Source organism: Cricetulus griseus, chromosome 2 (genome assembly GCF_003668045.3).
Source record: "Cricetulus griseus strain 17A/GY chromosome 2, alternate assembly CriGri-PICRH-1.0, whole genome shotgun sequence".
Classification (NCBI taxonomy): Eukaryota; Metazoa; Chordata; class Mammalia; order Rodentia; family Cricetidae; genus Cricetulus; species Cricetulus griseus.
Window position 1 is genome coordinate 281608701 of NC_048595.1, and position 27903 is coordinate 281636603.

At 43.1% G+C, this 27903-nt stretch overlaps 1 protein-coding gene across 3 annotated transcripts in view; it reads left to right on the forward strand.

The window, feature by feature from the left end:
• The first annotated feature begins 2143 nt into the window (after positions 1–2143).
• Positions 2144–27903, forward strand: part of Plekhg1 (pleckstrin homology and RhoGEF domain containing G1) — a 74932-nt gene continuing 49172 nt past the window's right edge. For 2 of the 3 annotated variants that reach the window (XM_035440400.1, XM_035440401.1), the window contains exons 1-2: positions 2237–2644; positions 26116–26216. In XM_035440400.1, the coding sequence (XP_035296291.1) occupies positions 2237–2644; positions 26116–26216 (509 nt within the window). Of the gene's footprint in view, positions 2645–26115; positions 26217–27903 lie in introns of all 3 variants that reach the window. The other variant, XM_035440402.1, reaches the window with a different exon arrangement.

The window sequence follows — 27903 nt, forward strand, 5'->3', positions numbered from 1 at the left end:
GAAGTTCTGACCTTTGGCAAGTGCATTCTGCAGCAAGCAGGTCTGAATGCATGGCCACTTCTTGGATATTCACCACACTCAAGTTGAATCAAGCTTTTTCCAAGCTTTTTAGGTCAAGTGCATTTTAACTACAAACTAATCCATGTTTTATAGGCTATAAAGTTGTTGTAGAGCAAGCAGAAAGCATATTTCAAAAGCTCTAAAAATTCATAGCAAACTCACACCATGTGGTGGCGGTCTTATTGAGTGTGTTCATCTCCTGTTACTATTCCTTGTTGTCAACAAAAGTGTTGTATTCACAATTTTAACATTTTTTTCATAGATTAGCACTAATATTTTTCTGTGCATGTAGCCTAGGGAAAGGACGGGGATCTGAAGGAATTACAGTCTAAAAATCTTGATACCAACTTTTTGATGTTTGTTATAAAGTCAAAATAAGTTCACATTCCTATCAAAAATGACCATAGGTGATGGTGCATGCCTTTAATCCCTGCACTCAGGAGGCAGAGACAAGTGGATCTCTAAATTCAAGGCCAGACTGGTCTACAGAGTGAGTTCCAGGACAGCCAGTGCTACACAGAGAAACTTTGTCTTGGGCAGTTGGGGGGGCATGAATCTATATATTTAATACATCGGTTATATTATAACATTTCCAACATATCCCACCCCCCTCTTGTTTCAAACAAAACCTATAAACATGGATTTTGGTAGTGAGGTGACCTGCCAAGATTGAAGCCAATTCCATTGTTCATCAAATCCCTTATCATAAGGTACAATCTCATTATTATGGGGGGGAAAATACTGATCCTGCCTTGACAGCTAAAAAGATTTGGATTCTTGTATGTCTCGTAAGAATAATTTTGGAGAGTTTAAGTTCAGGTATGGCCTTTTGGAACTCAGGATAATTTTCTTCTACTCTCCACTTGGCAGATTTACCAAGTGTTTTCCATAATATAACATAACTCCACTTGTGTTAACAACCCAGCTGTGCTTAATTTTTCTCATCATTTAGTTCCTAATTTAAAACTGTTGTTATATGACTTGGTGTATGGACTGCCGGAGTTACTCCAATAGCTCTCAGATATCGTGACTTAATAGACACTGCAACAACCATGTTTATCTGTTTGTCTTAGGCAGATGAATTTCCTATGACATAAATTTGTTTATTTATTTGAGAGAGAGAGAGAGAGAGAGAGAGAGAGAGAGAGAGAGAGAATGGGCAAATGGGCATAGCACATTACACATTGAAGGCATCTACTGGGCTGGCTGGAAATGTGGGACAGCTGGCAGAAGTCGGCTCTCTCCCTCTCTCTTGTGATCCTGGGGTTCAAAGTCAGGTAGTTGAGCTTTGTGTGAAGTGTCTACCAGCTGAGCCATCCTGCAGTCCTGGCGACCCAGTTGTTAAGATGGGCTTTAGGAACAGACTAAGGTGAAAGATCAATTTGAGGTAGGATGTGGGTCTTATTATTTCAGTTTGTTTTCTGTGCCCCGCTGTTAGAAAAAAAAAAAAAAAAAACAGAGCCCACATAGTTCTATTTTCAATGCTGTGTGTGAGTGGAATGTGCATCGGTCAGTATCAATTAAGCCGAGTTGCCATACCCCAGGCCTCTTGCTTAAACATGGTAGAATTATGGTGGAGGATAAAATCTAAAACAACCTTTTGCAGGATGTTTGTAAAATCAGTCTCCCTTCTTGGCACGCAAGAACCATGCATGATGTTGATTAAAGTTGCCTGTTCTTGTGCCCTGACCGCTGAGGCTTTAAGTTGGTAAATCTGGACTCATCTGCATATGTGAGGCAGTGCAGGTGGTCACATTGAGAAAGGGCACCCAATGGATGCCCTGATTCTCACAGTTTAGGGCATCCTGGCTGGTTCTGTGATCTGTTAAGTTGCAGAATCAAGGTTAGGAGGCCTGGGGCAGAGCCTGAGGCTGCATTTCCAGCTGGCTCAGAGGCTGTCCTGCTTCGCCCATCCTCCTCCTCTGTCTCAGCCTGCCTTTCTGAGCTAACTTGCTGCCTCTCGTTATAATGATGCCCCGAACCTGCAGTGGGTTTTGACCTCCTTTCTTCCTTCTGTTCAGAGGGTGCTCACTGACCTTCCTTTTGTCTTTTCTATCTTTCTGCCATGGAAGCAGATGGACATCACCGGCTGCAACTTGAAGTGCCATCAGCTGTAATTCAAGTCCCCGATTCCAGGACCACAGCTGATCCTTCCCGGTCCCCAGAACCAAAGACCATGGAGCTTTCGGACAGTGACCGACCCATCAGCTTTGGCTCCACCTCATCCTCAGCCTCCTCCAGGGACAGCCATGGTTCCTTTGGCAGCAGAATGACTTTGGTTTCAAATAGCCATTTGGGCTTATTTCACCAGGATAAAGAAGCTGGGGCCATAAAGCTGGAGCTAGTTCCAGCACAGCCATTTTCCAGCAGCGAGCTGCAGAGGGACAACCCTTCCGGGACACAGGACATGGATGGGGTCAGGGAGAGGCAGCCTGGGACCCCATGGAGAGTGGACACGAATGGGACACCCCAAACCACTGCAGACTCGGACAGCAGCCCCAAGCTCCTCTATGTGGATAGAGTGGTACAGGAAATCCTGGAGACAGAGAGGACCTACGTGCAAGATCTAAAAAGCATTGTTGAGGTAAGCAGACTCTACAGGCTTTTAAGTTTTTCAAGCAGGAGAAACAGGCTTGTAAAATATAGAGGAAAGTGAAGGGCTTTGTTTGGGGTGGGGATGCTATCTTCGATGATGCCAGAGGAGAATACTAAAACAAATTCTTAAATTAAGAGCAACCCAATGCTGTCACCTGGTCAATGGAGTAATTAATAGTTACTTAGCAAATCAACTGTATGTCAGGGGCAATGGTGATGATACTGTGCACATATTCAACCAGCATATGGTTCTGCTAAATCCAAGCCAGGGGTCTCAGGGTGCCTCTCAGCTGCGGAGCAGATGATAATGGGAGTGGAGGGTGCCCCAAGCTTCTTGGTGAGTAGATGCTAGATGTCTCTGAACTCAACTGTTGTGACCACAGCCACAACTCTGTGTGTATGTCTAGACGTTTCTGAAACTACTGATCCCTGGATCCTGCCCCCCAGAGAGGCTGTGAGTTCTGTATCCTGGAGTGTGGGGCCTGCAGGGTGGAATTGGTAAAGACCTCCAGGACCATATGCAGTTCCCTAAAGCCACTGTTGAGGGGGGACTCTGTTACTTGGTGTTTGGGGAAAGGGAGTAAATGAGGGAAACAATTTTATAAATTTGTACAAATGATTACCATATTAATTCTTTGTATAAATTATTCAGTGGGAACTTAGTTCAGCTTATGTGCCAGATCACCTCCCCTGAAAATCCAGTTGTTAATTTGTCTGTGAGTTATAGATCAGTTTCCAGGGGTAAAGATTAAGTAGAGCTCAGATATTAACTCAATTTTAAGAATATTAATACTTCTAGGGTAAATCTATGTATTACAAAGATACTCATTTTGCTGCCTAGTGATGCACCACCTTCATTTTTCTAGTAACTGAAGCCTGTTTTAGATTTTTTTCCCTGGCCTTGAGCTCCTGGGCTGAGCCCCCAACCTCAGTCCCCCAAGGTCTGGGATTTACAGGTGTGCCCCACTGCACTAGCTTCTATCTTACACTTTCAGTTGAAAATGTGTTTCAGAACATTGTGGGATATTGCTGATGAACACATTCGCCACTATGTGCACACATGCTTACAGCTTTAGGAAAAGACATTAAAAAGCATGATTGTGTGTTGAGTTCCACAGATGACAGACCCAGACACTGTACCCTAAAAGCAGCTATGACATCATTCCCAGTAAAAACAGAAAGCTAACTGATGCTCAACCAAAACAATATGTGGTACCAAACGGACTAAAGTGGCTCAGTTTCTAATTTCCAACTGTGACGTCATTTAAGCTTCAGAAGAAATACCTGTGAAACTGCCAACAGTTTTACAACCTCTTAGGAAACTTAACATTATTAAAGCTCTTATTGGTTTGTGCTCATTTTTTTTCTTATCATTTTCTTAGTAACTTTTCCACAAAATCAAAAATCATCTGCTATGAGAAAGACCTTGAGTCACTCAACTGTCATTCGTCATGTTCCTTTGTCAAGGCTGCTTGATAAAATTTGGGTGAGGAGAAATAAGATATGAATGGGAGAAACCAGATAGGGAGAGGTGGTTTTTCCTATCCAAGTTTCACCCCATCAATACTGTTTGAAGCCGTCTAGTTGTCTAGTTGTACCTGCCTTGCCTCTGTGTAGACTCCTTAACGCTCTCTGCACAGATGTTGGGGAGCTTTTGAGCACAGGGCAAGACAGGTATGAGTATCAGCTTCCTCTGCCCAGCTTATGCTTTTGTTTCTCTCTGCTTTACTTTCAATTGGTAGTGTTCCCAACCGAATGAATTTTGCTGGACCGGATACATTTTAGCTATATGTACCATCTGAGCAGAACCTCCACAGCTCAAGTTGAGGTTTTGTCATTAGGATTTATGAACAGTGATATTTTGTGAACATTATTGACACAGACACTGATTTAAGAGATGACCACAGTTCAATTTGACCTGTCCCAACCAGCTGATTCTTAAGAAGACAACCTTGTAACCTGAGTGGTTGGGTTCCACATGCCAGTTATATGGACAGAGAAAATACCTTTTCCACCCCACCCCCCCATGTGCAGAGACATTGTATTAAACTAATCCAAAATCCATAAGTAATATTTTTCTTTCTCTTGCCAGATAGGCCCATGCCATCATTACTGAATCCTAAAGCTTTTGGAACAATTGACTTTATGTGTTGGTTTTCTCATCTCTATTGCTATTTATTCTTCATGATTTTACTCACTCCCTCAATCTCTGGACCCCTGTCCCATCTGCCATGGTGGCTCTGTCTCATCCACTGCTCCTTTCAGCATCTTAGTCATTTTATCTTTAACATTTGAAAAGGGCAAATATCATTTTGGCTGTCACCATACCCAAAGGAGCAAAAGGTAGCCCTTCCCATCTTTTTATATATGGTTCCGATATTTCATTGTTCACCAATGAAATGAGGCAATAAACATGAAAACAAGTTGAAAACAAAACTGCCAACCATACACTTTGTGGTGAGATGGGAGTCTATAGCCAGAGGGTTTCTTTCATGTTTAATGGGTCTTTGACAGACCAGGCAAGGTAGGATTCTTTTAATCTTTTCAAATGATCTGTAAAAGAGCCTTCAAGAGCCCCATGAGATTGGATCTCTGATAGAGCTCACAGCCTCTTTTACCCTTTTAGTGAATTTTAAAATAGTTTAGAATGTTATATAATGCTGTGTAATTGGAAGTCGAGATCCCACTACAAATGGCATCTTTGAACTCTGAGGTAACAAATTAGGCCATCTCTGAGGACGTAAAAAGACATGTATACTTAGTGGAGGTGGATAATATAACATGAATCTTTTCCCCCATCACATACCAGAGACTTAAAATGCTTTTCAAGTACCTTTATCTACAAAGTATTTTTTTAAGAAGCTAAGAAGTGAGTTGTATAGCCTTAATGTCCAAAATTTTAACAATCAAAGCCTTGAAATATTGTTTGTAATGGCCAGTGAGATGGATCCAACAACCTGAGTTAAGTCCCCAGGACCTACATAGTGGTCTGCATATAGTGGGCCTACATATAAAATATGCTATTTAGCATATAAACTAATTGGTTCCATCATGATATTTTCATACTTGTATAATCATCTTCTTAGTTCATATTTGTTCCCCATTACCCTCTCTTTTCCTCCTTTCCCCCCAAATAGTCCCTCTTTTAGTGTCACATGTGTGCATGCCTGTGTATGTGAGAGTGGGGGATAGGGACGGTGGGGGGGAGATTGATACTACATACAAAAGAAAATGTAGTATTTATCTGTCTGGATCTGGCTATGGCACTTAGCATGATGACTTCCAGTTGAATCCATGTTCCTACAGGTGACATCATTTTATTCTTCTTATGTGTTTATGATGCATTTCCTTTACCCTTCCATCTGTTGATGGGACTATAGACTGTTTTCATATCTTGGCTGCTGTGAATAATGCCACAGCAAACATAAATGATGGCAGGTATCTTTAAATAGTAAAGGCTTAAGAATATATACCTTGAACAGGGCGGTGCTGGTGCACACCATTCATCAAAGGCTCAAGTGTCAACCTCTACTCATAGTACATTTGTCTATTGAGTGGATAGTGTCAAGACAGATGAATAGTGAAGAATGATTTCCATACCTTACTGACAGGAGATCCATGGGAAACTGTTCTGCCTGGTGCCGAACCTTAGAGGAGGGTGTTGGTGGTATCACATTTGTCAGAAGGACAATGGCATGTCTCTCTAGTTATACAGAATGAAAGAAGAATACCAAGGCCAGGCCTTGTGCAGCAAGTTCCACCCAGTTGCTGTGACTGGGACGAATGGAATCTGAGCGGGCCTTTGTTCTGGGACACCCTGCCCTTGAGGACAACAGTGTGTTGTAGAATCTGGAGACTTTCTAACAAGGCTCAGCTCCCCAGTGATCTTGGGGAAGACAGAATTGTTGGCTGTGGAAATGGCAGTGTGTGTCTCTACTAATCAAATGGTTATTTTGGGAACGCTTTGGATGGGCCATATGCCCTGCACAGCTACCAAAGGAGAAGGGCTATGTACTGAGCTAGAAGGCTGACCCAGAAGGATCAGCTCAGATTTCATTGTCATTCTCTTTGCTTGGGTCCTCAGTGTCTAACTCTCCTCTAACTTAAGCAGCATTTATCATGCTGACACGTTTTTTTAATGGGGCTCATTTAGATGGAAGATTTTTAATACCAAGGGGAAAATGTGTTCCCTCCTAGACTGTAGGACCTGGCAGGGATATTCTTCAATGAAGACCTATTCTGTGGGTGGATTTAATAAGGAATTTGCACTGTAGTACTTGGCATAACTTCACCGACATTGCTTAATGTGGTGTCTGAGCACTTCCATGTAGATGCCTCTTTGTCTTTTAAGAAGTCTCAGCATAATGAGTGCATGGGGTCTTTCTCAAAGTCATTCGAGATTCATGATCCTGAATCTCGAAGATCACCCTGGTGATCTCCTCCTTGTGTTGAAGATATTCATAGAATGCGCTACACACAGAATTGACTTGAGTGTGTTCTCGTCCTTTTTCATTATTATTACTGTCTGGCCCCTTGTCCCCACCCTGCCTTGCTTTCATACCTGAACACCTCTTGAAACACAGAGTAACTACGAGTGTCCCTCTTTTCTACTCACAGTCAGCTAATGTGGGAGGGAGGACCTTGTCATATGCTCTCACCAGACTCCAAGGGAGGCGAGGACCTGTATCCTAGCCATGTCCCCAAAGGAGATAGGAAACATTTGTATCAGCAACTGGCGTTTCCCACCATGTGTTTTATATGGAACAAGTATAGTCTCACTGGCAAACCTATACCATTGTGTTCCCACCCCACCACCAAAAATAGTAAAGAAGAAAATAGGACAGATATCGATCATGCTCATGTGCTGAGGTTGTTATTGTCCCAACTAAATAGAACTGACAGCTCTGAACCCACATGTACCTGCAGCTTCTAAGTTGCTGAAACTGTGTCTTTGTAACAATGAAATCACTAAAAATGACAGTAGCAGCAACTGAACTGTTGATCATACACCAGGCATTGAATATATGTGTGTGTATGTATATATGTATAAAATTATATGTGTGTGAGTCCTCATAAAATATTATAAATGAAGTCTTAGGCCAGGTGGTGGTGGCACACACCTCTGCACTCGGGAGGCAGAGGCAGGCGGATCTCTGTGAGTTCGAGGCCAGCCTGGTCTCCAGAGCGAGTTCCAGGCCAGGCTCCAAAGCAATACAGAGAAACCCTGTCTCAAAAAATAAAATTACATTAAAATATTATAAATGAGGTCTTCCTCTAGGACTCAGATAAGATGCAAATCAATGCATCTCCTTTTTACTCTTTTTCTCTATACTTTCTCCCATTACCTCTAATTAAACACATACACTTTTGCTTTCTTACTCATCCTATCCATTCAACTGACATTAAGGCTCTTTGGAATTCAGCATCATTATTAATACTTCAAGATAAAAAGGAGGGCTGCTGGGTACAGCCTAATTTAAAGGCACAGGCTGTTTATCTTGATTGTGTTCTGGAAACCTTATGGGTAGAAGGGAACCAAGGAACAGAAGTGACAAATGTATCAGCCACCAGATACTTATCAGAATTTCATGTGGGAGTTTCAAGGTTCTTGGCACATTGCTTAGGCCCTTAAGACATTAGAATATTTCCTTTTATATTGTCCTTCCTTTCTATTAAAGACAATTCTAAAGGCATTTTGATAAGTATGACTACTTAAAGAAAAAGTAAACAATGAGAAAAAAGGTCGTTAAAATTGATCTAGTCCAAGGAGAAGCTGTGTACTAGGCAAATCCACATTATCATGAGTGCATTCCACAGAAAACTGAGTTAACATGCATCTTTATAATAGTGAGTGTTTCGGGAAGATTCTACTTTTGTTGTTAAACTTTACCAGGGTATCATTTTCAAATTACTAAAGGCTTTGGTGATGGTCACATAAGAATCACCAACAACACGTAAACAGTTATGGACATAATAACATTCTAGAATCTCACTCCAGCCCCTGAGTTTCTGACAGTCCTGACATTTCCTGAAACTGGGGGCTCGGATGAGTAGCTGAGATCAATCTAAGGCTCTCCAGGGTGCTGGGGTCCAGGGGGCAGGATTCATTTCACAGAGCTATCTTCCTTGTTTTCCTCTGGTTCTAAGAATATATGCTCTTCACATAGATTATAGATAGGGATGTTTTTTAGCACTTGTAACAGATATCTAAAGCCCAACAAAAGGAAATGCAGGTGATAGAGGGGAAAAGCTGTAGGGGTTTCAAAAAATGCCTAACAGTTCTGCTATAATAGGATGTGCATATTCCTTAAAAATCATTCTCCATGCAAAGTCTCTTGTGGGAGAAGGAATTATGGGAAAATGGAGTTTTGAGTACCAAACTCAGTACTCAAAAACTCCATCAGTAGAACATTTATAAAAAAGGAAGCTAGCAAAACTGGAGGCATTGTTTATACATAGTTATATATAACCAGTTATAGTACATATAACTAGTTCATAAATAGTTATATATATATGCATAGTTAATACATAGTTATAACATATATAACTAGATAAATAATTGACAAACACATGCTGTCACAAATGTGATTTGTGACCTTGAAGGAGAAACTGAAGTTGACTGTGGAAGCTCCAGACTCCCAGCCCCCCACCCTGTATGTGAAAAGAAAGAGAACAAAAAGAAGCAAGGGAAAGAATCAGAAATCAGAAGCACAAGGGAAAGAACAAGAGAAAATTATAAGGTGGGCTCTGAGGACAGAGACCTTGGAGGAATGTGCAGTCACCACTCATGAGCTAGGGTGGAGGAAAAAGGCCTGATGTGGGTGGAGAATTAAGGCTAAGATGGTGGAAGCTGGTGGGTGGTCAAGGTATGTGTTCATACTACGTGTTCCTGCCTGCCTTCTGGAACTGGACAAAAACTTCATGAACAAAGGGAAACTTGAAATTTTAAATTGGAGTCTAATTGTTCTTTAACATATTATATACATCATGAAAACAAATTCGTATTTTGTAAGCAAGGGTTCTATTAGAAATGACTCACTTATTCTTTGGGATATCATAACTCACCCTAATTTTCAGGAAAATTACATTCTGCAAAAACTAACCTGCATTTGGGAGACATTTCCTATGGCTAGGTGTGTCTGCTAAATCAAAAGTGTTACCTGCGCCTGGTAAAATTAATCGTGGAAGAGAATTTACCCAGATCTTGAGAAAGGCCTGAAGACAATGCAATTTCAATTTCTCGCCTCTCCACAAAGACTATTGTGCCCCTTAAAGCCAATGACATCATTCTATTCAGCACCTTGAACAGAACTGCTAAAACTGTTTTTTATAGTGCTGAAATATAAATAAAAACAACTGTGTTGCTTTTGGGTGTGACCCAAATACCCAAGGACAGGTTAAAGGGAGAAATTGCTTATTTTGGCTCACAGTGTTCTGAGGTATCAGTCTACCATGGTAGGAGAGGTGTGGCAGAGCAGAGCCACTCAGAAACAAGTAGAAGAAACCAGAAAAACAAACCAGAAGCGTTTTGCTAAATGTCTCACAGATACCAGTTAAGCTGAGTCCATATGAAAACTCATGAATGAAGTTTCCTAGAAGCAAGCTACTTTTGCTCAGTCTTCTATGCCTCCAGCATTAACAAAGAAAATGTAGAGCATGGGTGTGTGGGAAAGAAAGCGTTTGTGGCTTTGTCTGTCTTTAGTGAGTAAATTCAGAGAATAAGATAGAGGAATCCACAACAGTTAGGGTCACTTTCATCTCGGGGTGAGGCAAAAGCAATTCACAACTTACCCCCTCCCTCAATAATGTTAGTCCAAATCACTTCTAAGGTGAAAAGTCACTTTCCTTCTCCTGCAAGAACAGGTCTTCCTGGGTTTGTCCATGTGTGGTCACTGGCAAACCAATTGGTCCCTCTGGGGGCCTCTTTTACACACCTCTATTCTGAGGGGGGAGCTGCCTCCCAAGTCCTATTTAAAACAAAATAGGGACAAGAAGGCTATGGATAGGATGTGTAAAGGTACCCATATTTAAACTATCCAGCGTGTTCAAAGCTGACTTTGTATTCTCCCACTTAGAGAAAATTCCTACTTCAAAAATAAGCATTAATCAAACATCATAATGATCCCTCATGAGAAACAGACAATTAACGGTCATCAGGTAGATTTGTGCCTGGGATAGTAAGCCCTGTAAAAACCTTCAAAGGGGCTATTATTTGAGCAATTAAAAGCTATCACTTGAGAAATCTCATTTGGAGGAGCAACAGAAACCTAAGCAGGGATTTTCTAGAATAGAGGCTGCTGGGGAGATGACCATGGGAATATCACAGCTCCCAGCCAGCCCTGCACTGCACTGCAGCCTAGGCTGGTGGGATCACATCTGTATGGCTAGGAGGAGCTCTCCTCAATGCTTCTCATATTCCAACAACCATTCAACATAGAGGTCCCTGGTCCTGGAGAGATTTTTTTTGTTGTTCTTCTTATAAACAAACAATAACTTGTAAAGGCAATGTAAATCACCCATCACTCTCTCATCCTCAGGCTGTAACAAAATAATGGAAGTATGGGCTTTCAGAGCTGCCGGACTGAGTCTGAACCTTTGCCATTTCCCAATGAAACCCTCAGGTTCTCAAGAATTTTAAAAGATTTTTTTTTAACCTGAAAAAAATGGGACTAAGCAGATGGAATCCTTCATGTACAATGCTTACATAGTGCTAAGAAAACAGTAAACATTTTAGGGAGAGTCACTATTCTCATTAAATTAGCTCTTGTATAAAACCAATCACTTCTGGTAGATTTTAAAGTATTTTAATAATGGCATGCCTGTATATCTATATCAAAGTTTTAATTAAGAAAGCTATCTTGGCCAGGCCATGGTGGTGTCTGCCTTTAATCTCAACACTTTAGAGGCAAAAGCAGGAGGATCTCCATGAGTTTGAGGCCAGCCTAGACAAGACAGTGAGTTCCAGGACAGCCAAGGATACAGAGAAACCCTGATCAAAAAGGAATTTTTTAAAAAAGAAAATTAACTTTGTATGTGGTGGGGGAGAGAGAGAGACGGAGGGGGGGGAGAGGTAGCTCTCTCCTCCCACCATTTGGGTCCCGGGGATCAAACAAGCTCAAGCCATCGGGCTTGGCAGCGGTGCTTTTCCTCTCTGAGCCATCTCACTGACCCTTAAATTTGTACTTTAGAAAGATAACGCTACATGGACTGGAGATAAGAGATGGCTCAGTGGTTAAGAACACATGCTGCTTTCCCAGAGGAATTCCTAGAACCCACATCAGCAGCTTACCCCTCCCTATAACTATACTTCCAGCCCATCCGACTTTCACTTCTGGCCTCCCTGAGAATCTGGATTCACACGTATGTGCCCACACACACACACACACACACACACACACACACACACACACACACACACACACCTAATTAAAAATAAAGTATCATTTAATTGAAAGATACATATGTTTTGCTGTACTTACAAACCTACATGTAATTGTAATTCATTTCTAACATATCAAATGATAGGTTTTCGTAGTGGAATGAATTTATTCCTTCAGGGTTTCGATTTGGGCTGAATCGAACTGAGGTCAATTTAATGGACAAAGAAGCTCCTGGTCTAGACTCCAGGCTCATGTGACAATCAGCTGTGTGTCCAGAAACAAATGGCCAGTTTGATGTCAGCTTCTTCCTCTGTAAATGAGTCTAATTCAGAAAGCCTTCATCTACAGATGACTGGCAATCACATCCCCACCAGCCTCAGCTCTCAAGAATGCAGCCCAGACACAAATGTGTCTTTTGAGCTGCCAAAATAGATATTTCAAACACTAGACAGTAAACCCTGTGTCTTTACCCAAGAGGCCCAGGCTGTCACTAGGAGCCTATTTACCCTACATGTCTAAAATAAGCTTAATTACTTGGTTTCATAGCCTACGGCGAGTAGAGGGATAAGACGAGGTGGGCGTGCCAGCACCAACAAGTCAGGAGAAAGACTTCCTCAAAAGTCTAAAGCAAGACTCTGGAATGGGTGCAATATCATATCAGTCACACTGATGAATTTGATTAGTGAATTAAAACTCAGAAAGCAGATAAGAGTTATCTATTTTATTTTATTTTATTTTATATGTATGTTTTGCCTGTCTTCCCCCCCCCCCTCTCTCTCTCTCTCTCTCTCTCTCTCTCTCTCTCTCTCTCTCTGTGTGTGTGTGTGTGTGTGTGTGTGTGTGTGTGTGTGTATACCACATGTATATGTGCCTGGTGCCCAAAGAGGTCAAACCAATGTGTCAGATCCCCTGGAACTGGAGTGATAGTAAAGTAGACACAACTGAATGTCTGTGCCCCTATACCAGCAGTAAACACACTTACAATGTTGTGTCACCATCACTATTGTCAATTTCCAGAACTTTGTTAGCATCCCAGGCAGAAACTCTGGACCAGATAAACAGTAACTCCAGAGGCTGAGATGGCTCCGTGGGTAACAGTGGCTGCTCTGCTAGCAGGGGACCTGAATCACCAGAACTCACACTGAAAGGGAGGGAGGGAGACAGGGGGGAGGGAGGGACAAAGAAAAGAAAGAAAGAGAGAGAAGGAAGGAAGGAAGGAAGGAAGGAAGGAAGGAAGGAAGAAGAAATGGAAAGCCAGCCATGACTTCATGTGCCTGTAACCCTAGCACTGGGAAATGGAGACAGGCAGATCCCAAGGGCTCTGCACACAGCCCCGATAGCTGAAATAACAAGCTTCCAGTTCAGTGATTGGTAATGACAATAGGAGTGATAGAGGAAGTCACCCAACGACCTGCGCTAATCCCAGAGTATACATACATATATGCAGACAGACAGACAAATATGTAAGTGCAACCTGCTGAGTCCACTTTTGCTGTTCGTGCATATATGGTTTCAGGTCTGAGAGCTTTGGATGAGATGACCAGTCAGGGGCTCATCATTTCTGGGCAAGGCCAATTCTCCCTCTCTCAGCAGTCTTTAGTTGTCTATAGTTCTCCGTCTAGAGATAGGACCTGCACTTATCCAGCACCAAATATGAAACAACATCTCATTAAAAGAAAAAAAATCCCTACAAGGAAAGGCGAGGGGGCTCTGACAGTGACAGATACACAGTGAGACACTGTGGGCATCACTAATAAGAAACAAAACTCAGGGCTTGTTGAAGAGGCTGTTTGCTTTATCAAACTAATCTATAAAGAAACCCATTCAAAAGGAGTCCACAAAGGAATGGAGAATGGATGCAGACTAAGTTTTTCCATAAGCAGCCTTCAGAAGTGTGTGGTGTGTGTGTGTGTGTGTGTGTGTGTGTGCACATTGAGAGAGGGCATTCTTTATACTTTAAAATATTTCCTTTTGTTATTTTTAATTAACACAGACAAACAGTGCCCTGTTATTGTAGATTAGGCCTTCTGCATCACAGGGGTTGGTGTGGGATTTTAGCCGTTACCCGCAAAGTCTTTGCATTCATATTAATCTTCATGGAACGAATTCCATATAGCTATTTTTTGTGAAAGTAAAACTACTTGTATTTTAATCAGGGAATTAATGAAGCTTGCTCAAAGGTTAAAAAAAGATCTCTTTCTGTGTCAACAAGAAAAGCAAAGAGTGTCTCTTCTGTTTTGGTGCAGGGCTTGCCTTTGTGCAGGCACTCAGGCTACCAGCAATCTGTTAAGTGGGAGGAGAGTAAGGCGGGCTCTGTGAGGTAGCCCACAATAAATGCAGAGTTGCCAAGCAGAGGGCCCCTTTTGTTCTGGTTTTGTACAAAGCAGGGGATAAATCACTCCCCCTGGGGTCTCTGTTTCAGGCCTGGACAATGGTGTTGCAAAGGGTGGAGTTAATCTACTTTTGATTAGAAAAGCATTTCTTTTCTTGTGTGGAGGCAGGAGTTCAGCCAGTGTGGGTTAGAGTTAAAAAGGAGAAGCAGGGCTGAGAGCCTTTGTCATCTCCCAGAGATGGTGTTGTAAGAGCTATCCCCTGTGACAAAGGAGGGAGCACAGGAGGAATGTTGAGCTGGGTTGAAATTCTAAGCAGCTCTTGTCACTGATGGAGAGTGACAGGGTCTCTTTTAACACTTGCCTTTCTGGATCTTTACCTGGCAGCAAAGGCTCACCTTGCAGACTTATTCTGTTCCTCATGATGGATAAGCTGGTGGGCTCACAGTTCCCACCACTGCTCTCATCATTCTGTGTGAGAGCCAGAGCTCCAGAGAGACCTGCTAGCTCATGTGAGGAATATTCTAGAATTACTAAAATAACCACCCAAGAGAGCACCCAATTCACAAAGACACAGGGAAAGAAGGACCATAGAAGAATCTCAAAGGATGAGTTAGCTAGGTGTTTTAGTTTGCTTCCTCTATCGCTGTGATAAACACCAGAAACAAAAGCAACCAAAGTAAGTGCAGGGGCAGAAAGCAGGAAGCTGGAAGCAGAAACTGCAGCAGAGAGCATGGAGGAACAGGCTTACTGACTTCACCTTTCTTGTAGCTCCCAGGAATACCTGTACAGTGGTAGTACTGCTCACAGTAGGCTGGGCCTTCCCACACAACCATTCATTTTTGAAAAATGCCCCACATACGTACCTATAAGCCATCTTGTTGCTCAGAACTTAGAGACAGCATGGCAGAGACAAACAAGAGATGGCGAGATTGGAGAGTTGATGCATTCACAGGACAAGGTTTTCATAGGTAATATTTTGAGACATTATATGGATAGTTGTAATATCAGTTTGTTGTTTGTACTGCTGAGGATTGAACCCGGAACCTTGTGGGTGCCAGGCAAATGCTCTACCACAGAGCTATATCCCCAGCTCTAATTTTGTGATCTGAATGAAAGTAGCCTATGTGCTTTTTGCATAATTGCCATTTCCATTTTTTGCAAGACAGCAGATTTTGTGGAGACAGAGTGTGGCACTTAGGGCCAAAGGCAGGGTTCTTCAGGGAAGGTCTCGCTCCAGGTGGGTTCCAGGCACAATATGATGCTAGTACACCAGCCCACCAGTCATCCCCTTCTGAGTCCTGGAGAATGCTGGTTACTGACCTCTTTTCAAGACTCCATTGTTTTAACTCTTTAGTGGGAACCATACAAAGCCAAGCCTAACATGGCTTACCACCACAGCCCTATACTAGGTGTCTGGTACCAGGGGTTCTACCCAGGAAGATAAGAGCCACTTTGGGTTCAAAAGAAAATGAACTCTATTTGCACACTGAAAATTTACAATAAACAATGCTCCCATGTGCTCCTCTGCCACCAGCGTCAACATTGATAGTGAAGTACTTGCTACCAACCATCCATCCATGGTGGGAGATGACCCTATAATTGTTGGGAAGACACAGCATCAAGAGCCCTGTTACCATCTGTGTGGGCTCACAGTTCAGAAAATGGAAAGCTAAGCTATTCTCTTCCACCTTTTTCATCTTTCTAGATAATTCTATCCAGGTAGCCCCTATCTTGGTGGCCAGTTGAAACCTTATTTTGTGTCAGGGTCAGAGTTCCAATAAATTCAGCACTAACAACTCAAGGCTTTGTCTTTAAAGCTGTTTCTTCTCTATTGGATGAACCCTGAGAACACAAGCTAGGAGATTTAGCTACATTGTTGTTTCAGGCTTTATAGACTAGCTGGGGAGGTGTTTTAATTAAGCAAGTAACTGATATGATTCGATACTGTCTAATTTAAGTTAAGCATATGATACTGGTAATGTATATGTGGAAAAGCCATATCTGTTTGAATGGGCCATTACTTGGTCTTTTTATTTCAAAACTCCTAGAATTCATTTCTGGGTAGGCTGGAGGTCATTATTGGATTTGTGACCAGGAGTATTTGGCATCTGAAATCACTAGCCATTTTTTCTGGCTAGTGAAGCTTTTAAGCTACCCATGGAGCAAAGTGAGTTGCCGAGCTCATGGAGGGAGTTGGAGCACCTTGAAAGAATATATGAGAACGCATGTGCATGGCCTGTGTTACTCTGAGATGTTTGCATCATCTACGTGCTCCTTTGTGAGACCATGGAACGTGCACCAATACACAGTGACAGAATCCTTCTCATGCTGGTCCTGAGCCCTGATGTATATCTGTCCGCTTCCGTATGGCAGCATCTCCTTCTGACTAGGGCTGTGCTGGTCAAAAGTGGTATTCTTTGTGGCTTCACACTGGGTATCTCTGGATTTTCTTTCAAGAGGAATGCCCAACATACCAACCTCAAAACACAGGATTTTCAAGCTCTTATCATGGAAATGGTTTTGTTTCTGTCTTTGTTTGTTTGTTTTGAGACTTGAAAATTAGCACAGTACTGAAACTGCAGGTGGCAGGCAGAAGTGGCTGGATGACCTTGAGTTGAGAGCAGATGCTCATGAGCAGGTCAGAAGACACAGTAGAGTCTGGATGTTAGATGGCAGGACGAGGGAAGCAGCTACAGTGGAGATTAACTGATGAAAAACCATACCAGGAGTGAGTGTGTACAAACATCTGGCAGTGAAGAGTTGGATGTGTACATGGGACTGGCAGTAATTGAGATTCAATCTGTAGTGGTCCTGGCACATAGTAGGTGCCTGGTAAGTAAGGGTGGTTGTGTTTGGTAGATTCCTAATGAAAATTACATTTAACTCCTAGAATAAAGAAGTAGCGGTTGTCCCTCTTGTTTAAAGGTATGTGTTAAAGAATAAAGGCTTTGACGTGGGATGCAGGGTTTCAATGTTTGGCCAGCCAGCGGATCCCTGTGTACACACGACTTGGTAATTTACTCTCTGAGTGACCCTGGAAGAATTGATGGGAACTTTCTAGGCTTCCAGAGAAAGGGAGTCAATAATCGCCTAGGGTGTGGTGCAAACTAAATGAGACAATGTATATAAAGTAGAGTTGGTAGCTAGCAGTAAATCTGAGAAGAATGATGGGTGGTGATGATAATGAATATAAAGGGAAGCTAAAATCCTAATTATCTTATAATGTACTCTTTTTTTTTCCTGATGTTAAATTTTTTTCCACAGAGAACAACAGCAGGTTGTTTCAGAGTTGTCCTCATGGGTTTAAAATAAGAGGAGACTAGTTTGCACGGAGCCTAGCAGGAGTGACTCCACTCTGGTCTGGTCTGCAGGTGACTAGAGCTGGAACATGTCCCAAACAGCAGCCTCCTGTGGATTTGTTTTTACACCTACCTGGTCAGTGCCCACCAGGAGATGGGGCCTGTCCCTTTCTCTAGTGGATTCAGGTAGACATTGAACAACTGGATCAATTTTTATAAAACTCTGCTCTGTAGACTCTGTTCTGCTTAAAGATTTTAGGAGAAAAGAATCCAAACATCCCCAGCTGTAGTGCTTGTCTTTCTGCTCAAACAGGTCTGTTTTTAACCAAATCCATGCTCCCTCCTCCCTCCCTGAGTTTCTCCTTCGGGGGAGAGCTGCCAGCCCACACCTCCCCCCTCCACCTCTCCTCTCCTCCTCCGGCTTCCCCCTCGCCTCCCCATTCCAGCAGGTCTAGTGTCCTGTCTCCTCCCTGTGAGGAAATCTTAGCAACCTTGTTCAGAGGGAGGAAGGGGGACAATAGAGAGCCCTGAGCAAGCACAAGTGTCATTTGTCACAGCTTGACTAGAGGGCCATTCCTGGCATTTTTCACTGGTTTCATGTATTGAAAATGTTATAGAAGGTAAATGAGGCTGAAACCTCTGGGTTTATTACTCTTTTATCAAAACATCCCCTAGTCCTTAACAGACATCCCCATATTGTCAACAGGACCAGCCTCTGTGTGATAGATTAGGAAACCTGAAATGAGACCTGACCTCATGTCAGCCAAGGAGCTGCCTCTAACTCTAATACTGGGTTTGAGGCCCCCCACACCCTTTCTCCTCTTTCCATTCCCCATTTTTGTCTTTCATCTTCCCTACTGTTTACTTTCTTTCCCCTTTCTCTTCTGCTTCTTTTTCTCCCTCTCTTCCCTTTCTTCCTTTCCTTCTTTCTTCCTTTCTCTTTCTTCCTTCCCCTCCTTTCTTTCTTTCTTTCTTTCTTCCCTTCCTTCTTTCTTCTCTTCATTCTTCCTTCCTTCCTCCCTCCCCCTCTCTCTTTCTCTCTTTCTTCCTTCCTTTCTTTCTCCTCCTCTTCCTTCTCCTCTCCCCTCCTCCCTTCAGAGATACAGACAGATCTTTGTGGTGTTCGGTGTCCATGGAGCTTCCCACCCTGTTCTATATGGATGTGTAGGCTTCATGCCATAGACTTGAGGCAGCACTGTCTCCATGGTGCCAGCTTTTGTGTGGGGCCTGATGGAGCAGCTGAGACCCTCAGCTCCCCCTCCTTTGACAGTGTCTTCCTCCCAAATAAGCAGTGGATAGAGAAAGATATGGACAGATATGGGCCTGCATATTAGACCTCTTGGACTTTATCTGCCAACCAAGCAAGGATTCCCACTGTAACATTGTTCAGTGGCTTATTGAGGGTGGGGGAGTTCAGGGGATTAAAAGTTTATATACTTTGAAAACGGATTCTTCAATACTCTCAAAACACTTTGTAAGTAATGCTTATCCCACTCAAATTGTCATACCGTGACTCAAATTTTAAGTGTTTTTCTCCTTTGTTTTTGTCTTGTGTGTGTGTGGGGGGGAGCAGGGATAGAATTGTCATCATTTCCCACCCCCTAAATACAGTACCTAATGCATAAATAACATTCACCTCCAACCTTTCCTGAACACATAATAACGTTATTGGATGGAATCTTATAGCTCCAGGCTTCCCGTTTCCTGCTCCCTTCTGTGTCAACAGCCTGTCCATGGACGCACAACAGTTGCTAGGGAATTTGGAGTTTTTGCTCTTGGATTCTTAGTCTTGTTAATAAAAGAACTTAGAAATATTTGGAAGGAAGCTCCTGGACAATCTTACTAGAGTTTGGGAGAAAAGCAGGACAGGCAAGCTGTAAATCTCAGCAGCTGCCGGGGCAAAGGAGACAGAGAAGAGAGTCATCCCATTTGAGTTAGGCCAGCATGCTAAGCAATGGAAGTCAACAGGCAGCTGCATGGCAGAAGCCAGATGTGTGCATCAGCTGGAGGGCAGTGGGAGCTTCAGAGGACAAATGGGAAATCCCAGCATAGCTGAGAAAGCGTGCTTAGACTTCTGGTGAGCATCCAAAAGAAAATAAATAGGAGGAAGGGAAAGGGGAAAGTTAAACTTTTCTAAGTTAGGACTCAGAAAGGGGCCAGACTCTGCATTGTGGATATATATATATATATATATATATATATATATATATATATATTATATGTATATGTATATGTATATATATGTATATATATATATCATACAATATACGTGTGGTGTGTGTGTGTGTGTGTGTGTGTGTGTGTGTGTGTGTGTGTGTGTGTGTGTGTCCTCACTAAAGGTCTCATTATTTCTCCCATCTTCTTAGCATGACTTTAGGTGAACTGGCCCTTCTGAGGACTGGTCTTTGGCTAGGAAACAACAGACTCAGCTAGATTAACTCTTAAGGAGACAATGGTATGTAGTGTTTAATATTTGAAGCAGATGAGAACATCATGTCTCCTCTCAAAGCTAGATTATTTATTTCATGATTTTGACCAAGAGGCCTGAAGAATAGCAAAGCTGGTGCTTACCTTTCTAGTGTTACCAAGGAAACACTAGAGGAATGGAGTCCAAAGCCCACCATGAAGCCCATAAAGCATGTATCCATCCTCTGTGGTCTCCTAAGCCATGGATCCCTGTAATATTACTATCTTCACAGCAGGGGAAAACCTCCAGGATCTTCCCATCACTCCAAGGCCCCACCTTCCAGGACTAGTGGGCTCCACTAGTCCTGCTGTCTGTAGCCAGCCTCGGCTCTAACCACCTTTCCCACCTCTGGCCAGGTCCTGTCACTCCTCCTCAGGGATCTGACTTTTGTTATCCTGAACCTCATATCTAGCTGGCTGTATATTATGTGCTCTGTCTTCTTTTCTCTGTATTCAAACCCTCTACTCATTCTCAGAGACTTGGCTACTCCCTCCTGTCCTTTATGAAGCCTCTCTTCCTGTGATATGATGGAAGTTTTAAGGATGATATCCTAGGCCCTGGCATCCCTGACAAACTAGGCTCAGCTATTGGTCCCAAGAATGCCAATTAAAGAAACCAGTTGTTCCATTATTCTTTAATGGAATAATCTTTTTGGACATTGTGGAGATGTGTCTTTGCCAATGTCCCTTTGGACTGGTTTAATAAAAGAGCTGACGGGCCAATAGCTAGGCAGGAAGACATTAGGTAGGAGAGCCAAACTGAGAGGAGGCTGGGAAGAAGAAGGGTGGAGTTACAGGGTTGCCAGCCAGATGTCGAGGAATCAGGAGGTAGGTGAATATGCCATGCTAAAAAAAGGTACACATGATAGAATGTAGATAAGAAATATGGATTAACTTAAGATGTTAAGAGCAAGTTAGCAATAAGCCTAAGCTATCAGGGAACGATTTGTAATTAATAATAAGTCTCTGTGTGGTTATTTGGGGAGCTGGCTGGTCAGACAGGAAAACTCCACCTACAAGTCATAGTGAAAAGCTGGGAAACTAGGCTTATTCAATGTGGGGATATTGGGATGGAGAACAAATAAAGGGATTCAATGATGCTAATCCACCAGTGAGCGTGGAGGGCAATGGGTATGCATAACTAAGTAGTCCTACTCAAGGTATGTCTTTGCCTATCATTGATCCAGCTTTGGGATGAGTGCCTCCTGGGAAGCAAGTTCCTCCTCTGGCTGGTACCAGGGCTTCAGCCTTTCTCTTCTCCCTAGTGTGGAAGTCCAGCAAGAGTTTGGTCCTTTGGAGTCTACTGTTTTTCAGTAGTCTGGTAGCACAAGTGTCTCTTTAAAAGATATTCTTCCTGCCAGGGTTAATAATCCCTTCCTGGAATTGAGCACTTCTGCCTTTGTGTGCCATTGCTTTCTGTACTGAATGTGTGGGTCCCTTCTCTACTGGACACTTATCAGCCATTTAGCCAGAGTGTTACAGGACCTGTCTGTTGACACATTTTCAGCAAGCCAGGGAGGGAGCTCCTTGGAGGAAGGGATCTGTATGATTCAGTTTGTAAACTCCCAGCTTGTAAAACAGAACTTGGCACCCGCTCTTCATGCACTCAGAAAGAGCAGGCAGGAGGACTGGCTGGGTGGGGGTGAGTGTGCTTTTATACTGTACATCAATATACAAATATAGGTCATTCTGATTTCAGTGGAATCCTGACACAGCACCAGGTGGTGGCCAGGAATGGCTTCTGGGAAATGGAGACGATGCTTTCTCCAAACTGAAGAATAGCATCACCACCTTCAAGGAAAAGGAAAACTGTAAGGAGCTCTATCAAACGAATAGGGTGCAAAGTGCTAACAGCAAGAGCTGGACCAAAAAGTGCCACAGAAATCCACTGTGTAAGAGTGGATATATAAGCAAGAGGATTAGGAAAGAAGTTTCCAGTTTCCTTTCCATAGTGGGGTTGTCTCTAAGCTGAAAAGAGTGCGGGAGGAAATGGATCTAAAACATTGAGAGGCACTCTAGCTATCTGTCTTGTAAATAGTTATCTTGTGGCTTATCTCTAGTAAGTGCTAAGTGGGTTATAACATTGTAAAACATGATTTGAAAGAAGAGACAGGTTAGAGGACATTTCTTCAAGCACCTTGGAGAAATTGTCCCAGTGATCTCTGTAGAATTTTCCATAACATCCTTTGTTATCTAGGCCAGGATTTCCCCAACTGTTGTGGTGTGTGTGTGTGTGTGTGTGTGTGTGTGTGTGTGTGTGTGTGTGTGTGTGTGTGTGTGTGTGTGCTGCGTTATAGCTTTTGTTACTCACTATTGCTTTTGTAAAGTAATTAAACAGGGAAGAACAAGATATGCCAGTTGTGGGGCTGAAGTGGCAGCTCACAGCGACCTGTAAGGACAGGTCCATGGAACATCAGATGCACTCTTCTGGCCTCCGAGGGCACCAGGCCCGTGTGTGGTGCATAGACATGCAGACAGGCAAAGCATTCATGCACATAAAATAAAAGCAATAAAAATATTAAAAATGCATATCAGTTGTAGAAACAGATTTATTAATAAGCCAACAGCTAGTCAAACTCATATCAAGGTGTCAACATACCTCTTCAGGTTCTGTCTTTATGCTGTTATGGATTTGCCAACTGCCTCCTGGCCACTCCCACACTTCGATGGGCACCAAGTTAGACTCGATCTTGATATTTTCAAATAAGAAGCCAGAGAAGGGCAGACATGTACAACCTATTCAATGAAGGAGATCTTAAGGACATAAACTACTTAAAAACTAGATACTTCAAAGCAGATTTTTAAATCTCAAAGGGGAAATGAGTGACAGAAAGGTCTCTTTTGGGTGTCCCTGTCTACTTGCTCCTGCCCTCAAAGCAGAGTGAAGAATTCTGAGCCAAGAATTCTTTCCAGTGTAGACGTCTTCTGTGGGTTGGTTGTGAGCCGTATGATAGCCATAGGTGCAGACATGAAGCCAGTGAAGTTAACGAGCAGCATGCTGGGCTCTCGTGGGGTCCACTGATGTCCTCCCTCTGTCATTTGAGTACAGAGTGAACTGTTATTAGGCTGAGCTTCCAGCCTCTCATTTTGGCTTCAGATGATTACAGCTGCCAGGGCAGCACATGCCACAGTAGTTTCCAGTAACTAATTCAGGGTTAACATCCCCTGATGTTAATTAAGATACTTAATTATGGTCAGAGCAGAGAACAAGTTGTGGCCATACAGCTTTGATCTGTTATCTAGAATGACCTACAAAAAATTTGGACTCCTAATGGCCTATTTTCTCGGCATTGTCAGAAAAGCAAGCAGCTTTTAAAAATATAGGGTCTCTGCCATGAGCTCCCACAGTTTCAAACTACAGAGTTTTGAAAGGGAGCCACCGGCTTCATCCCTAACGCCAGACGAAACTCTTCAAGGATTGTAACTGGGCTTCTCATTCCCAGCCTGCTGTAGCCAGTCATGTGAATCAGGCCTCTAGTCACCATCCCAGTTGTACTTCTCAGCCTGAGGTGCTGCATGGACCAGGTTCTCAGGCTAGATTTCCTTAATTTTACATGCAAAATATTCCTTGAAAATGTCTAAGTAGGGTCTGGAAAGGTGGCTTAGTGGTTAAAACCACTCGCTGTTCTTCCAGGGGACCCAAGTTTAGACCTAGCACCCATGTTGGGCAGTATACAACTGTCTGTAACTCCAGATCTAGGGGATTAGACATGTCTGGCTTCCTTGGGCATCTGCACTTGTGTGGAGTACACACACAGAAATACACACACACACACACACACACAGAGAGAGAGAGAGAGAGAGAGAGAGAGAGACAGAGACAGAGACAGAGACAGAGACACAGAGAGAAACAGAGAGAGATAAAAATAAAAGTAATAAAGATCTTTAAGTATCTAATGACATACTAAGCTACTATCAAAAAGAAGCACGTGATGAAGTTGAGTATTAGACCATTTTTACCTGCCTCATGCAATTTAACAAAAATATCAATTTGTTTTGTTTGCCATATCTTTGGGGAGGAGTACATGCCATGGCCTGGGTGTGGAGGTCAGAAGACAACTCATGGGAGTTGGTTCTGTCCTTCCACCTTGTGGGTTCTGTGGTGGGGGCATACTCGGGTCATCATCAGGTTGCTAAAAAGTGCCTTTACCTACTGAACCATCCCGTTAGCTCTCTGTGAATGCTTCTTGATGAAGAACGGGTTGTACATGTTGTTCTAAATGTGCTATTGCTTCAGTTCTGTCATGCATAGCTGCTCTTGGCTAGACATTAACTCCCCTGCACATGCATAACTTCCTTATCATTGTCCCTCTCATGATAGTGATAATAAGCTTCGCTTTCGGGGGTTTCAGGGGTTGCCAGGGGGAAGGGGGTTGCCAGCCAACTACACAGAAATCTTGTCAGCCTGCTTTCTTATGAGATGTTCACTTCCAGGAAGGCAGGGAGGGAGAAGGGGAGAGAAGGAGGGAAGGAGACAAGGGAAAAGAAAAGCAGTGACCAATAAAGCCTGCTTTAATAGATAATAAAAGTGTCCTTTTTAGGAGGAAAGGGACCCGAATGAAAGCCTATTTGGTGTAGACAGTGCCCTGTGCTACTTTAGGAAGTAACAACAACGCCTTTGCTTTTACAGAAGGGACAAAATGAGTGAGAATAAATGTGGCTCAGGAAAAAGCATGGGAAATGAGAAGCTGATGGATGTAGAACCCCAGCTTCTTCAGTGGGTTCCTCTGTGCACCATCTTGTGCTGGAAAATGGGATACAGTGGGGAGGTGTGCTCTGCGGGCCCTGCTACTTTGCACATGTACCTTCCCCCCAGTGCTGTAGCACAGCTGCCCCCCAATGCTTGCAGATCACATCGTGAACCTGGAAGGAAGTGGAACTACAATGCACATCCTGGGGAGGGGACTGCATTTATTTTTTTATTTTATTTCAGCTGTTTTTATTTTTTTTAAGTCTGTCCTTGCTTTCTATTGAGTCCATTCTTCAGCAATGGTGGGAGAGGGGAACATTGAGTTATGAACTCTTGAACACATAAGAAGCAGAAAGCAGTGTCCCCTCTCTCAGCAATCCAAACAATGTCTGGGCTGTGTTGGTTTAACCCTCTGTGGGTCCGACTGGATGTAGGATGTATTTAAGAACCATGTAAGTGTTAGGCATATAAAATTATTTCCATTCCCCGTGGCTCATTAATCCAACTTAACACATTTAACAAAGGTGAGTAATGTGCTTATTTTTTTAAACCTTCCTGAATTGGCATGGATCTGGGTTCTATGTGTAAAAATTTGTCTTAAACAACCCTATCACACTTTGAATTTTTATTTCTGATTTTCCACTATATGAACTTCAAATGTGTATGACAGCGCACGTGAAATCCAAAGAACAACCTGGGGCATTGTTCTTCAAGTTCTCTCTGCTTTGGTTTTTGAGACAGGGTCCTCCTTGGCCTGGGACTGGATAAATAAACTAGGCTGGCTAACTGGCCAATGGACAAGTTCCATCTGTCTCCACCTCCCCAATACTGGAATTACCAGCATGTGTCACCATCCTGGGCTTTTTCATGTTGGTTCCAGGGCTTGAACTCAGGTCCTCATGCTTGCACAGCAAGCCCTTTCCAACTGAGCTATTCCCTGCATGTTTTCATAGTCATATAAATCATTCAAAGACATAGGAAATTCCCTGCCCAAACTTTGGAATTATCACTAATGGTGGCTAGCATCCATAGAAGGAAGCTCTGATGGACTGGGGAGATGGGGGATACTTTAAGATAGGCCATGCTCTCTCTCCTGGCTGCAGCTCCACACTCTTTAACAAGTAAGTATCATACTCATTAATGAGAGAACATCTGTCTGTACTCTGTGGTAGAGGTAATGAGCACATTAGTATCATAATTATTTTAAATAGATGCCAATGATTCATCCTGCATATTAAAATGTCTTAGAAAAGATCAGGAGTCCTAAGGCATCCTTCTCATTGACTTCACAGGATTACCTGGCATGCATCCGGGACCAAGCAAAACTTCCCCTGGGGACGGAAGATAGGGCTGCCCTTTTTGGAAACATACAGGATATCTACCACTTCAATAGGTAAGTCAATACACACAAGGTTGTTCTCATGTAAGAACGTTATAAATTGTTTATTTGGGCCAATAAAGACAAGCTCCTCAGAGGCAGGATCTGCGTCTCTTTTGTCTTCTTGGTTCCCTGATATTTAGCACCAGCCCAGCTTTTGGAGGCTGGTTTCTCCAGTCCTGACGATCTAGCTCATAGGAAACACAAAGGCTACACCGGGGTTTCACCTGCTTGACCTTGTAGACTCAGAACTATTTTGTATCTTCGGAGCCCATGCTTCTCCTCCTGGGTCACCCACTGAGGCCCCCAGGAAGCTCTCCTTTAAAAATACAATGAGGGTATACAGTTGGCAGATGGCTTGCCGAGCATACCTGAAGCCCAGGTTTCACTCTCAGCAGCAAATAAAACCATGGGTTCTGGGCTCACCTGTGGAGGCAGGAGGATCAGAAGAGGAAGATCATCCTCAGCCATGCTGTGAGTTCAAGCTCAGCCTAGACTCCTCAACACCACCTCTCAAAACATGACAAGCAATATCTGGCCTAAATGACATTCCACTCCTCCTTGAAAAGTTCAGGAATTTATAAAAAGGGGGACAGAAAGACTGTGAGGGCAAGAGGTGGTGGATGACTCCAAGGAAATAGCATTTTCCAGACACAGAAGGGCTGATGTGCATACGAACTCACAGAGACCATGACAGCATTCACTAGACCAGCACAAGCTCAAGCCAGATAAAGTCCCAGCATGGAAGGGAAGTGGGCATGATGTCTCACCCCTCACCAAGAAGTGATTCGAAAGTGATAAGTTGTGGGGAGAAGGAAAATCAGTTTTCTGCAGTGGAGTGACACTGGGTAATCAGTCACATTTCTGGGTGGGCCCAGTGCCCAGGAGTAGTCAACCAGCACAAATTGGACTCCTCGGGGCTTGTTGTTGTTATTATTTTTACAAGAGAAAAAGAACGTGAGGTTGAGTGGATAGGGAGTTTGACAAGGGATCAGGAAGGAGTTGGGGGAGTGGAAAAATCTGATCAAAATATACTATATGAAATTCTAAAATAATAGATAAAAACATTATTTTTAAAAGCAGTATGTGGATCCTACTTCTGGAAAGTGACTCATTGGTCGGGGATGGGGCCAGAACATCAGAATTTTCTAAAAGGCCTTCAGGTCTTTATAATGTGGGGCCACGGCAGAGAAACACTATCTGGATAAACCACCAGCAGTAAGATGGTGAGAAACACATCAAAAACGGCAGAAACCACATGCTTACTAGTGATGTGTTGGTTTTAATGCAGGCTCCTATTTGGCAATCCCAGGAGTCCCCGGATAGCATCACTTTCCAGAGCCCGCTAATGACATTGTGACCCAGAAAGATGCTGAATGTTGAGAGGTCCCTGCCCTAGCTCATCTGTGGTTTGGCTGTAAAGTGATGATGGCAAGTACTTGAGGAGTATTTCTTTGGGGCCAGAGGCCAGGCAAGCTTTAGAGGCATCTTTCCCCCATGTATGTCATCAGGGCCCACTCAGCCCCATGCCTTCTTGCATAGCAGACACCTGCTCTTCAAGCCCTTTATGAAGTTCAGCAAGCTATGGCTACCCTCAGGAGGGATTTTCTTCACTCCTTGGAATTTAAATGTCCGTGTGTCTCCTAGTCTAAGGAAAGAAAAGGGGGAGTTAGCAAGAAGGGACTCGGCGGTGAGGCCCATT